Source organism: Octopus bimaculoides, chromosome 12 (assembly GCF_001194135.2).
Source record: "Octopus bimaculoides isolate UCB-OBI-ISO-001 chromosome 12, ASM119413v2, whole genome shotgun sequence".
Classification (NCBI taxonomy): domain Eukaryota; kingdom Metazoa; phylum Mollusca; class Cephalopoda; order Octopoda; family Octopodidae; genus Octopus; species Octopus bimaculoides.
The window spans coordinates 7619928-7635254 of NC_068992.1; the positions used below are offsets into that span (position 1 = coordinate 7619928).

At 35.3% G+C, this 15327-nt stretch overlaps 1 protein-coding gene across 1 annotated transcript in view; it reads right to left on the bottom strand.

Annotated features, from left to right (window-relative positions):
- The window catches only part of LOC106870421 (calcium/calmodulin-dependent protein kinase type IV), a 28112-nt gene that overhangs the window by 3871 nt on the left and 8914 nt on the right, over positions 1-15327 (bottom strand). The window contains exons 3-10 of the mRNA XM_014916487.2: positions 10271-10333; positions 7157-7239; positions 6177-6249; positions 5489-5527; positions 2669-2720; positions 2133-2207; positions 1521-1596; positions 205-322 (exon numbers count right to left, since the gene is read on the bottom strand). Of these exons, the coding sequence (XP_014771973.1) occupies positions 205-322; positions 1521-1596; positions 2133-2207; positions 2669-2720; positions 5489-5527; positions 6177-6249; positions 7157-7239; positions 10271-10333 (579 nt within the window). The remainder of the gene's footprint in view (positions 1-204; positions 323-1520; positions 1597-2132; positions 2208-2668; positions 2721-5488; positions 5528-6176; positions 6250-7156; positions 7240-10270; positions 10334-15327) is intronic.

The following is a 15327-nucleotide window of genomic DNA, read 5'->3' on the forward strand; positions in this document are numbered from 1 at the left end:
GTGCCAGTGCCATGTTAAAAGCACCCAGCACACACTGTAAGGTGGTCGGTGTTAGGAAGGTCAACCAGCTGTAGAAACCAAATCAGGCTGGAACCTGGTGCAGATCTCTCGCTTGCCAGCTCTGGTCAAACCGTCCAACCCATGCCAGCATGGAAAATGGATGTTAAACAACAATGATGATATGTACACGCACAAAAAACTTACTTTACTGTTGCTACTAATATCATCCCACCAGGGAGATTCAAATTTCCAGTCAATTCGAATGATTCTCTTGTATATTTTGTGATCATTTGATGCAAAAAATGGCTCATAACCAACGAGTCTGCAACAAAAAGAGATGCAAACATCTGTCAGAAAATCAGGGTTATTAAAGTGAAAAGAAACTTTAGTAAGGTTTGTTACCCACAGTAAAAATGATTAGTCATGTTGTTATTAGAAAATGTTGTTTCTAGCATGTCTGAGATGACATTTGATTACCCCACTACTTATTTCTTTTCTCAATTTACTCACATTCCTATGTTTTTCATACAAAAGATATGCATTTCACCTGAAAGCGGGGAGCTGATAGGTGGCCAGGGTGGGGGAAGAGCCATTCAGTATTTCTTTCAGAAAAATTAAACTTTCAAAAGCAAATTATTTTCCCTACATTCATCATCTCTGCATTTTTTCATGTGGATAGAAAACAAAATTTGAAAAGCAGTAAAAGAGGACTTAGGTAGTGAAATGTCTGAGAACCTATATATTTATAGAAATATATTTTTAATAAGCAACCTGCCTGATGATTGTTTCAGTTAATTGTCACTATAATCAAGACTTTGGACAAAGTTTTAATGAAATATCTGTAACTTTATATACTGATATATAAATGTTTGTTCAAGGATTTTATTTTAATCCTTTAGTGTTTAAACTGGCCATATCTGGCCCAAGTATTCTTACCTGTTTCATGTTCAAAGTGGCAGATCTGGCCTCTTACACCTACCCTACAATGTCATTTTTAAAATAATCAATCACATCATCAAAGTCTCAAAGCTACAAAATAATGTATGATTTAATTTGTCACCTACTTAACACCACCATCTGGTCCTGGGCTACCTTTTACAGAAACCCTTAAATATTAGACTTGGTTTGTTAACTTGCTTATTACCATCACTTTGACTTAGATACCTTTTACAGAAACGCTTGAATATTAAACCTCATTTGTTAGCTTGTTTAGCCCTGCGCATGGTCCTTTCATGTTTTTAGCAAAGTTCCATTAGCTTTTAGACTCTATGAACATGTTTAACATCATTACCTGGTCCTTTAGTAGAGACCCCTTAGATGACACACTTCATTTGTCAGCCTGTTTAGCTCCAGTACCTGATCCTTATATGTCTTTAGCATAATCCAGTTTGTTGCAAGCATTTGATCCATGTGTCTGGCTGAGAGTAACTTACCCTCATCAGTTCCCCCTCTGCCCCTCTGACAATCAAAAATAAAACAAAAGAAAAAGAGAAGCAAACTATGAATGTTGTTATACTCACAAAATAAACAAGATAACACCAGCACTCCATATGTCTGCAGGAAAACTGTACATGGAACCTTGGAGGACTTCAGGAGCTAAGAAATATTACAAAAACAAGCTTAGTATTGTTTTAATATTTTTCCTTGAAATGGAAAAAAATAGTTGTTTTTAGAAGAATATTTCACAAAGTGGGCATTTGAGATTAATTAAAAGAACTTAAAATGAAAATATATATGAAAACAAAATACTTAATTTTTTTTACAATTTTACTTTTTTTTTTTGTTATTTTGAATGTTGTGCCCCCAGACACATTATCAGGAAGGATGTCTTGAGTGATGCTCTGTTGGTGTTGTTTACACACACACACACACACATATATATATATCACCCAGGATAAAAGACCTTGAAGCCTCCAAAGCAGACCTGCTGGGCATCATCCTCAAACTGCATTCAAGGATGGAGTAGTCAATGCCGACCAGTCTGTATTTTAATTATACATGTAAGTAATTGTTGCTCTGTTTCATGTGTGGGTTAAGAATAATGGTGATGACGGTTATGATGATGACAGTGACAATGCTGATGACAAGGCTGACAATGACAATTCTTAAGAATTACAAAACTATTTACAAACCACAGTAGCTGGGTGTACCACACATTGACATACTCAAAGTGCTAGTCGTCATGATCTTTGATAAACCAAAATCAGCTGAAAATGGAAAATACAATAATAAATAAATTTGCTTCGATATATTTTTGTAATGGAGTGATCGAGTTAACTTGCACTCATTTTCTTACAAACCTGACCAAGTTATTTATTTTTCAGCAGTAGAAGCGAAGGAACCTAATCCGAATGTTCAAAGAAGTCTAAACAGGATTTTTTTGTCTGAACAACACATCTGAACAAGCAACATGTTTTGAAATAGTTGGAATTTTAACTCTTTAGCATCTAGACTCCACTGTCAAATGTAATGCTTATTTATTCACATTGTTTTGCAATTAATGATGAGATTTCGATGATGTATTTGTTAAGTTTTTTTAGAATGACATTGTAGGGTAGGTGTGAGAGACTGGATTTAGCCAGTTTGAACATGAAATAGAAATATTTGGGCCAGATGTGGCTTGTTTGAATGCTAACAGATTAACAAATGCAGCAGTAAGACAACTTACCAATTTTAAGGACAGAATCTTCATCTTTTGTGCAGTAAAGTAAGTTTTCAGGCTGAAAATAGAGAAGACTTTCCATAACTTTGAAATCCAGATGTTGTTTCCATGGCACCATTGTCATAGTCATTATCATCGTTGTTGTCATTGTTTTATGCCCATTTTTTTCACAACACATAATTTCTAGTCTGATCCCACACTGTGGATGTTGTACAAGACTACCAAGTCACTGGTTGTGAGTTCAAATCCATTGCACACATTTCATTGTTTTCATTTTATTTTTATTTACAAAAATACAAAAAAAAAAAATTTCAAAAAATAGTTGAACAAGAGAGTGTTTTCTACCATCTTCTCATCCTCCTCATCATCATTGCTTAACCTTCAATTTCCATGCTGGCATGGGTTGGATGGTTTGACTGAAGATTGGTGCAAGCCAGGAGACTGTATCAAGCTCCAAGTGAAATATGGTAGACAGGAAGTGGATAGAAGACCATTGGTAATGCCATTCTAGGTGCTGTGTGGTTAATTTAGTCCGTTACCTGGCATTGCACTACCATGTGGTCTTTGAGTGCCTTTCCTAGACTATTCTCTGTTGCAATGATTCAAGCCAAGCCTATGCTCTAAGGATACCATTCCTACCATCCTCCTAACAACTTCAGATGCAGTGAAAAGAGTCTTAGGTCATGCTTTTCTGTGGCTAAACTTCTTTTATCTATCTATCTATCTATACACACACACACACACACACACACACACACACACACACACACACACACACACACACATAAACAAAATGAAGTGAAATAGGGCAAAATGTCTGCTAATGGATATGAACTTACAAATTGGTAGTCCAATACATCATCTGCTCTGCCATTTTACTCTTCAAACTGGAGAACAAGCTAATCACTGCATTTTGTCAGGAAAAATATATCTCGTTGGTTGATAAATGGTGTGTATACATCTAGATCCACTGATTGTTGAACTGATCTATATACCTAGATCAGTTCCAAAATGCCTCAAACATATTTGGACTGATAATAACATTGCAAATTTACTTATCACTGCTTAGCGTTCCTCCTCTGCAATTTACTTATGGTGAGCCACTGTATAGAGCTACCAGTCACTGTATGGTGACTGGAAAAGCATTATAGAGTCAATCTCTCCACTCAGCCCATAGTGCTGCCTGTCTGGTGTCTGTGATTGAAGAGGAGATAACTACTCTGAAATGCTAGCATCTCACAGTCTGAGTAAGTAGTGCTGTAAGTTGATCTAGGTGTATACACACCATTTGTCTATAAACGGGATATATTTTCCATGACAAAATGTAGTGAATAGCTTGTTCTCCAGTTTGATCATGCCTCAAGCATATTCGGACTGATAAGAACATTACAACTACAATACAACTCTTTAGCATTTGGATTAGTCTGTCAAATGTAATGCATATTTATCATTTGAATTAATCATGTTATCACATACCTTCAATATTTCAATGATATGTTCATTTATTTTTGTAGGGTAAGTGTGAGACCTGGTCAGTTTGAACATTAAATATTTGGGCTGGTATGAATGCTAAAGGGACAAAGATGTGTCCCATTGAGACATTCCACAATATAAAGACAATGTCCTGCAATATAAGATATAATGCTGATGGTTGTGATGATGATGATGATGATGATGATGGTGTAAATTGTGAGGATAATGGTGACAAAAAATATTTCTCCTATAGGCACATGGTCTGAAACTCTGTAGGGAAGAGCTAGTTAATGATAATAATAATGTAACAATGATGAGTATAATTTTTATACGATGATGATGATGAGGAAGACTACAACTTAGAAATAATAAATCAGTAACAACCCCACCGAAAAAAGAAAATATATATACATATCTATTACATATGTGGAAAATCGGTGTGTGTTTGTTTGTGGTATTGTTAGCTAACTCCTTGTACATTTTTTTTTTGATTTTGATGAAACTTGACACAGGAGTAGAACTCATGTCTGGAAACCTTGTGACATACTTAGATTGTTGAAAAAAAATCGATAATAGGGCCCTTCTAATGGATCCTTCTATCTACTACATATTACTAATATTTTATTTAAGTAAACAAGGGAAATAACCCATACCGCCTGCAGATTTTAGCGAAGAGATCAGTATTTGATTCTCCTGATCAGTTGACCTAATTCTGCATTTCACTACTCACAGTTTTGAACTGCTAAACATTATTATTGCACTTCCTTAATTTGAATCTTAAACATTAAAGACTTCATTCATACATTTCTATACATACATACTTTTTTGAATGCCCGCTACTCCGATAATTCTGCACTTTTACAGTTACACTTTTTCTATGACATTAGATAAATTTTTTATTCCACATCATATTTGTAGTGGCTTCATGCAGGCATAGCATGGATTTGATCCTTGATTGCCAAATTTCACTTAACACTTTTCTTACGGTAAAACAATAGCACTTTTCTCACGGTAAAACAATAGTTTTTCTGTGAATGACACCAGTTATACATTTCCCAGATGCCTTTGCTAAGCAGAATAATGTCTTTGCCTCTCACCAACCTCTGACAATCTCTCACTCCCCCAGATGACAGTTTTTTGTGCTTTTTTGTGATGAAAAATACCTTTTGTGGCAGTTATAGCGAAATTGCTTTCTTATATCAGAGTAATAAGGCGTTTCAAAAGAACATCTTTACCCCCCGGGAATTACCGGGTACACCAGCTAGTGTATATATATAAATAATAAAAGTCTTATCCAATCCATGTAGGTAGAAAAACCAAAGAAATAAATCAAGGAAATTCATAGACACAAACCTTTAAGTCTCTGTGAATGATACTGTTTTGGTGGAGATACTGGAACCACAAAGAGACAAAATATGGTAAATATTTAGCTTTCTCAAAGAACCAGAGGAATTATAACATAAAAGAATAATGTAACAAAATCAAGTGTCATGCTTTAAGCAACCTTAACTTATGAACAAAATAAAGGGTATAGTTGAAATATTTCACATAATGAAGCAATGAGATGAAGATCTATAAATTTATAGGTTGAAATAGAATTAAGAGCACCATAAAAATTTATAAACTTTGAGAGAACATGAAACAATTTCTTTTTGAAATGGTGGATCTTGAACCAGAATGCCATAAATAATAGCATGCAAATATTGGGTTAAAAACCCCTTTAACTGAATATTCATGCATTGTTATTTAGTCTTATCTGCTTTGAGATCTACCATTCCAAAAAGGAATTATTTCACGTACTCTCTGAAGGATTGCTTTGGCCCAATGGTAGAACGCCTGACATATTTACTGAAGATGTGGGTTCATGCCCCACAAACAGCCTTCAACTTTTTCTATCCAAAGGTTTTCTCACTCAATATTTGCAAGCTGTTATTTATAGCTTTATCATTTGCTGTGAGATCCACTGTTCCAAAACAGAAATAAAAACATTTATAACAGCAAGAAGAAGAAGAAAACAGGAGTACATAAAGTATGGCCCTACCTCAATGCCTGTGAGTATTTGTCGAAACACATTTGCAGCATCTTTTTCTGAGTAGGAACCTCTTTCAACAATTCTGTAAGTGAACATTAAAGAGATAAGTAGTTTAGTATTTAAGAGGAAGACAGCATAGTACTGTATATAGTTATGTTCTGAGTTCAAATCCTGTGAAAGTCAACTTTACTTTTCATCCATTAGAAGTCAACGAAATAAGTACCAGTCATATATCGAGGTTCATGGCACGTAAATAGCACCATTTGAGTGTGATCGTTACCAGTGTCGCCTTCCTGGCATGTGAAAAGACATTCAAGCGAGATCGTTGCCAGTGCCGCTGGAATGTGGAATGAGCATATATGAATGATCTTAATAGAACTCTCAGTCCAACAACACACAGTTCCAGCTAATATGGACTTGCCTCTCCAAACGATGAATTGCAAGTGCACCAAGATGTTCCAATTAATTCATATTCCTGTTTCACCTCATATCCCTTCAATGTGGTACCCAACAACATGGTGATCATGTCATTCTCATAGATTGATACATTCTTCCTGCAGCCCAGTTGAGCAAGATGCCATGCAACATTTCTAGCTTTTGTAGTCATGGCTTCAAATTTCATTGAAGATGACTTTGTCTTTCATCCTTTCAGGGTTGATAAACTCAGTACCAGTTGAGAACTGGGGTCAATATAATCAACTTATCCCTTCTCCCCAAATTGCTGGTTTTGTGCCAGAATTTGAAACCAGTATGTGTGAATACAGACCCTGCACTAAAGTGAGATAAATGAGAGGAAAGATATTAAATGACCCTTTTAATGATTCCCCGAAACCAACAAAGTATATATATTCATAATAGTTTCAAACAATTATGAATTCATTGTTAAGGTTAGCATACTCACTGATGGAGCTTAAACTAGGCATGTATTGCTCACTATATATCTATCACTTTGCACTAAAATATCAAATATCAATTTTAAATAATCTTACCTGTCGAAAAGCTCACCACCAATAGCATATTCAAGAACCAAATGCAAACTAGTTGTAGTCTCAAATACTTCTTTCATTCGAACCTATAGCAAATACAATAGTTTTCTCAGAATATAAGATAAAGTTTTTTCAAATGAAGGTAACTAAAACCTTACAACACAGTTTTTTTTTTTAAAGGCATATTAGTTATAATATTCTGATACAGAGAATTATGCATTCTAGTGTTGTTCGTTTCATTTTCTATAAATTAATCAAAATAGGAGCAGTTGGTGTCCAAAATTTTTATTAGTCTTCCTCTTACATAAAGCACTGAGACTGGTTTAATGAAAGCTCAACTTGATCATTTGGAAGTTAATATTTAAAGGAAGGATAATGAAGAAATACATAAATAAATATGAACAGAGAGGAAATGCCAGAGGGTTGTAGTGTTAAGGAGTTATAAAAAATTCAGGATCAACCAGGCTTTAAGACTTAGTTTCAATGCCTGATGAAAATTTATCCTTATAACTATTATTATTGATTCTTAGTGGCATTTCATCCATCTTTATGTTCTGCGTTTTTGGCAAAAACACCCATAACCCTAACCCTAAAGCTAAAACCAGTACAAACGCATGAACGATGTCATAAATAACTATACCGCCGATAGTTGTTGTTGACAAACAACGGCAGTAATTTTATTCAAGGGAAAAGATCCCATTACACCGCCAGAACGTGTTGTTGACAAACCACAGCAGTAATTGTTTTCACCTCAATAGACGTCAGTGACTGGTTGAAATTACCGAAATACGACAACTTTTTACATGAAATAAACTTCGAATATACAAACTTTTCTTAACAAGGCTAAGAGAAAAAGATGTTTTATATGACACATTCTACCAGTGTCCCAAGTTTGAAGGTGTTTCGTTAGAAAACAAATGGTGTCCGCCAAATCAGAAAGATCCCATGTTTTACATGTAACAACAACGAAGATTGCCTGACAGACACGAAACAGCTTGTGAAGATGACCGGCACAGATAACCATCTCAGCCAAGTAACTGCACGGAAGACGGTTGTGTATCGCTGTGGATCAACTAAACCCTAATGCCTAGAACCAGCGACACACACTGAGTTGAAATGAGTTTTGAAAGAAATATGCGATGAATAACATGAGCAAGACAAGGCAGTTCAGGTATATAGAGGTCCTCTTCAAAAGTGAAGCCCGTGTACTGAAGCACTCCATAGTCATCATACGCAATGGGAGCTCTTCCCCTCCCCAATTTGTTCAGAGAGAAAAGCCTGTTGCGTTAAGATAGAGAGAATTCTAACTAATTTGGACATCTGGTGATTGTTAATTTGTTTCACATTCAGTGGAAGTGATACGCTCTCAAAGTGAAACATGTAGGGAGGGAGTTTGGGTTTAGGAAGAGAAGGAGGAGGAAAAGAAAACGAAGCTCAGCCGTCATAGCAACAAGTACGAAGCCAAGAAGTCTCCGAGAAAACTCACTAAAAGTAAGTGGAGATACTCTATATCTGTAGACATGTTTACACTGTTGATTATGTGAATACTAATTACTTTTCACAGAAACATTCTCGCTAAGGTTTAAATTTAATTAACCTAATTAGATTTTTAATATTTTGATACAGACCTACACGTTTAAATTACGAAAATTTCAAGTGATTCACTGAATGAATAATTTTTTGATTAGAAATGTTTCAATTCAAATTAATTGTAATATTGAATTGTCACAAAAACAAAAAAAAAATGGCTTCCATATAAAGCGAAGCTCGATGTTAATGCCAGTTTATAACTGCTAGTGAGCCATTATTTCAACAGCTGTCACCACCCAGGAATTCACTAACACTTGAAAATGGTAAAGTTTTGAAAAGGTAATTGAACAAAATCAACAACAATCAGAAAAACGGAGATATTTTAATGTAATTTTCTACATGTACCTTTCAGATGGTGTAGATTTCATTTATATCGGAAGTTGTGAAAAAAAATTTATTGGAGGAAGAGGAGATGCAATTTTTAGATAATTCCGCTGGTTTAGGATTAGAAATAAGTTATAAATCATCTGAACTGTTTCAATATGTTATGGCTTTTGGTATGTTCTCAGTTGCTTCGTTTCCATGAGGTTTCGTATTGAAGTATATAACATTTAGAGAACATACCCGCGGCAAGCTTGCTGCCATATCTCAATAGTCATTAGAGGGGTTTCCCAGCGCCCCAAAATTTTCAACCTAAGGTGGCGTATTGTTTTTTTAATGTTTATTGTTTTGTAATTCGTTTTCAATTGTGTTCTCTGTTTTGTCCATTTTTCTAATTTATGTAATATATATTGATTGTATGAGCAAAGAAACGCGAATATCTAATAATAAACAATTAATTCGTTACCATGTAATTATTTTCTGTTTCATCAATTAGCGTAAAGTACGTCCTGACACCTTCCCCATTGCTGTTGGATTACTTGTAGACATTTCTTTTAATCAAACACCGAGTCGTGCTCAGCTGACAATTTTTTGCTAGGATGTATTGTCATCATTCATCTATATATATAAAGATGAGAATGTGTGTCTGTCTGTCTGTGTGAATCCCAAAAACTTGAGAACTACGCAACCAATTTCATTCAAATTTTACACATGCCTTACTTAGGGTCCATGTAGTGTTTTAGGCCAAAATGTTTTTTAGCTTCATGCCTAGTGCGAGTCCAGTGCAGTATTACATCTCATCCACTATTGCAGTATTACGTGTCAAAAGTGAAACAATAACATCTCTCTATTCTAATGTCAGATATTTTCACTTTAATACTGAAAGTATTAAAGTGAACCTATTATCTCACATATATACAGGCATACATATATATATACATACTTACATATAATAAATACTAGCAGAGATACCCGGCGTTGCCCGTGTTACATGCAATGGAAGAGTTAGACTTTTCTGTTATAATTTCTTTAATGAACTGAAATACCTATGATTCGAATTAGATGTACATATATAGATAAAGATGTATAGTCAAACAAACAAAGACGAGTGATTACAATATCTTGCTTTTGCTTACACACACAGAGGATAATAAAAAAAAAGCAAACAAAAAATAACAACAAACAAACAAAAAATGCAGTACTTACGACATTTGGATGACTGAGTCCTAATAACACTTTGATTTCAACAGTGACCACTCGACTGTGAGGCTACAAGTGAAAAAATATATTTGTTTACATAGGTTATCACTGAATTGGTTAACCCTCTTGACCCTGCAAATACGCTTCAGCGAGAACGATCTCTGTGAACTGCATCTTGGGAAAAGATAAAAATCAGATGGTCACGTGGTTTTGTGTTCATAGCTGAAAACAATGACTTTTCTGCCAATTACTGAATCATAAACACTAATTTTTGCGTTTTCCTGGAGGTATAGCCAAATGAAATCGCACCCCGCTAAGTCATCCTTATTGATTCAAAAGGATTAATGAATACATCGTTAAAGAAAAGCAATAATAATAATTATAATTATAAAAATAATAATAATAGCCCTGATGCAGTACCAGACAATGGCACTCATGGCTTCTCATCTTAACTGATTGGAAGTGTGATCATATATATTGTTTTGTCTTGGTATAAAAGGTGGGCTACAGCAAATATTCTGCTCAATACCTCAGATTTCTTTGTCAGTTGTTTAACCTTAATCAGTTGAGCGTGTCTCTTATTGGCTGACGACATGGGGATCTCTGAAGAATAACAAGTGGTTGACTGAACAGGAAGTGTGATATTGAAAGAAAGGGCCTGAAAGTTGTAATGGAGGAAGTGAAACAGTGCCTCGTTGCAAAGATGGTAAGATACGACCAAAGAATGAAGGGACGCCAGCAGAATAGGTTATTCAGAGTAGATCAGAAGAGATTCTACAAAGAAATAAATGGAGAATGTACAGATGAAAAGGTGACACCAGATAACATTGTAAGTCAAAGGTTTTGGAGTGACGTCTGGAGCAAAGACAAGGAGCACAAGAAGGATGCTGAATGGTTGCAAGAACTGAAGCAGTAGCCTGTCCAAAAACAGCCAGAACTAGTCATTTCAGTTAGAAAAGTGAAGGAAATCAGCAAAAAAAAAAAAAAAAAAAAAAAAAAAAAAAAAAAAAAAAAAAAAAAAAAATGGGCAGCTGGAAGACCCCAGGACCAGATGAAGTTCAAGGCTACTGGATCAAAAGATTTGGTGAATGTCATGCATGAATATCTGCAGAACTCAACACCTTGTTAAATGCCAAATTATCGTTATTATTATTATTATCATCATCATTATTATTATAATTATTATTGTTATTAAGCCCTTCTTTTCAAAACTTGATCGCGTGCCTAAATTAGAAATATTAACGTTGTGGTCGTTGTCGATGTTTTTGGAGCAACAAGTACGTTAATCATGTTCCTCTTGGTTTCCGAGTTTAAATTTTTCTGACTTCAAAATATGTGCTTGCCAAATACTGGGTTAAGGGGTCGGTTTAATCTTATACAAAAATATATTGGTGCATTGCCTGGTCAAAATCACTGTTTCTATGACAAAAGACAAGAGGAATCAGTGTAACATGCAGACAGACAGAATTAGCTACTTGAATGTATCTAGATAGGTTTGGTCACGTTTTACATTTGTTAACAACATATATTTCGGTAGTGTTGTGAGAGTTTTTGTTTTTTTTTTCTGGCATTAACAATAAAATAAGTATCTCTGATTGATATCGTGACAGTTATCGTGTAGAGAAGCCTCAACACGATGGCCCATCCTCTTATCATATCATATCTTTGATATAAAAATATTCCCGCCAATCTCACCTGTTTGCCACCATTGGTAACACTTGTTATCATTTATTTTTCAGTTATTGGGCTGTGACCATGATACAGCACTGCCTTGAAGGGTCTTAGTCGAACAACTCGACCCAGTACTTATTACTATTTTTAGCTTGGTAATTATTCTATCGGTTACCTTTTTGCTGAACTGCTAAGTTATGGAGATATAAACAAAATGCTTAGCGGCGTTTCATCCATCTTTATGATCTGAGTTCGAATTCCACTGAGGTCGACTTTGCATTTCATCCTTTCAGGAACGATGAAATAAGTACCAGTTGAGTACTGGGGTCGATGTAATCAACTAACTCCCTCCCACAAAATTTCAGGTTTTGTGCCTATAATAGAAATGATTATTAAAAGGTGGCAAGCTGACAGAGTCATTAGTTTACCAGGCAAAATGCTTAATGGCATTTTGTCCCTTTTTACGTTCTGTGTTCAGATTCCACCGAGGTCAGCTTTGCCATTCATCTCTTTGAGGTAGATAATATATAGTAACAATTGAGTACTGTAATCGATTACCCCTGCCCCCAAATTTGAAGCCATCATTAAAACGGCAGTTGCTTGGTTGAATCATTACAGCGTTGAATGAAAGATCTCATGGTATTTAGTTACCCGCCCCCTTTGCATTCTGAATTCAGATCCCATCAAGGTGAATTTTTGTTTTTCATCTTTCACTGTTCGATAAAATAAAATAACACTCAAGAACTGGAATCACCATAATCGATGATGCAGCACCACAAATAGTAAAATCTCGACATATTGTGTGTTGAAATACAGAGTTCGACTTACACAGTTATCGTGCTTGTGTCAGGGCCCCGAGAAAATTTTTGCAAGGCGTATTAAGACTTCTTTTGAGTCTCGAGTGTTGGCTTCTCTCAAAATTAAGAATCATGATCCAAACGGCCCTTAAATTCTTAATTAAATCTTATCAATAATTACTAAGTAAATCTTATCAATAAAGACAATTGCATTACCTGAAACTTGGTGTTTTTGTTTTTCCGTTGTTAACTGAATAAAGTTACATTAACTTTTGACCAACGTAGATAACTTTTTTGAGAATGATTATGAAATGTAATTGAGCATGGTGGCTAATGTCAAGCTATCTAAATATGATCACTAATAAACTTCCATAATTGCTTTATTCCCTGTGCACCAGAATGACCAAATAACGCATTATATACAAAGCGACGATAAGCCTAATCAGCTAATGAACTTAGCCTTTCTGGCATTTTTTTAATCAGCAAAATAACAGCCACGAAATGTGGTTTGTGCTGGATACCAATATTTGATTATTTTTATATGGTTTAGTTATTTACGTCTCTATGAACTTATTGTCTTCTTGTTTAGTTGGTTGATGCAAAGTTTATTTCCATGTGCGATGCTGATGTATTGTGTTTGGGGTTGTCTCTGGTTGTAATTAGATTGGATATTCCTAATGTGTATTTGGGGGTTGTATTTTTTGTTGTTGTTTTGTAGAATATGTTTATTTTTTATATTGGTGATTGAAGTGATTGTGTGTATTGAATTCTGAAAACGTTGTCAGGTTTTGTTTTTTGATGGAATTCATTCTGGATCTTTTCGGTTGCTGTCACAGATTTGGAAATTTTAAAATTAAGTGAATATTTTCAAATTTTGGTGAATTGATGTAATTTTCACGCTGAATTTTAATTTAAGATTCATTTATTCCCAGAAAAATTTTGGAAAGTGTTACAGTGGTTCAAATCAGAAAACAGGAATTGGAAGCTGTGCATCTACGTGATAGCAGTCTGTCACAAAATGACTGAAATAACAACAGGCACAAAATGCTGTAGTTTTAGCAACAATGTGGAACTTATCCACAATGTGAAGATATCACCGACAATCTTCTCCGACTACAACATGATAGAACTGACAATGTAAGGTCCAAAATTAATCAATAATGTATCCCACACAGATGGCATTCAAACCGTTTCCAGTCTGAACTTCTACAAGGCTGACAGGAAGTCAATTGAAAAACAGATATTCCAGCAGAATTGGCTTAAAAGTCTCTTTATGAAAGATATTGATATGAAACTTAAAGAATTCATGTCAATAATGCGATCCATTTGCATTAAATTTGTCCCAGAGAAGAGAGCGACAACTTACAAAATAATCATTCTCCGAGACAGGAAAGTCTTGTAGTAACGCCGTGCGCATGCGTGGAATTAAACAACCAAGCGTTCCCGCTTCTATTCTATCTCTTTCTCGGTCGGCCGGCCATGAGCATGGACGTGTCAAGCAGTGTCTCCAACATTCCAACTCTGGAGACAGTCTCTTTCTTGCTGGCCAGCGATTGAGCATGGACGTGTTTAGCTGTCTCTCACCATCTTTCGGACTTACGCTCGACAGCTCGCTTACATCTACATACCAAACATCCCAACAACAATGCTCACACACACAGAAGGAGTAACAACAAACAAGAGCTAAAGATGTATATATTTACCACCTGAATAAATGTTGTTTAAGTTGATAGTCTGGAGTTCAGCGTTCCGTTATATTCTTAATATTATATAGGAAAGTCAGGTATACATCTAATGATGTATAACCAACTTTCCTATAGTCTTTATGAACTGGGGAATAATGATGCCCAAAATCTTAAGTCAACAACTTAGTGATAGCGAGAAATTCCTACTCAATGAGGCACTTTTAGAGATCGAAAATAAACTCAAACCTTCCCATGAAAAGAAGGGATAGAAAGAGAAACCAGGGCGATGGAAAATATAAAAATGGATCCTTCTACTAGAAAGAGTCTGCCTCCGTGCACTAGATGATTGAAGAAGACGGCTTACTGACAGCAGGCCCCAGGAGGATAAGTGAAGTGCTAAATAAACAATTCCAAAGTGTCCTTACCTCTCCGTGTAAAACATGGAAATAAGTAACCCTGATGAGTTATTGTGTTGATCCACATGGGAAAGACACAGCTATCAATTACATCGACTTAAAAGACGAAGATGTAATATCGGCCATCGATGAGATGAACTTAGCAACAGGCCCAGATGGATTTCCACCTGTTCTTCTAAATACATGCAAGAAAACTCTCGCAAAACTACTGCAGATACTTTTCCAAAGTTCCCTTGGTAAACTCCCCCAAATTGTTAAAAGAAGGCACAAAAAAAAAGAGTAGCTCTGTCCATCTCGCTACTTCACCAAAGAAATCCAAACACACTGAAAGTTGGTGCTCTAGCATAGCTTCAGCCTCCGGCTGAAACAGGTATAAAAGCTAAAGAACGTGTGTGTGCGCGCGCGCATACATATATATATATATATATATATTTATATGTGTGTATATATCTATATATGTGTATATATATATATATATATATATATATATATAT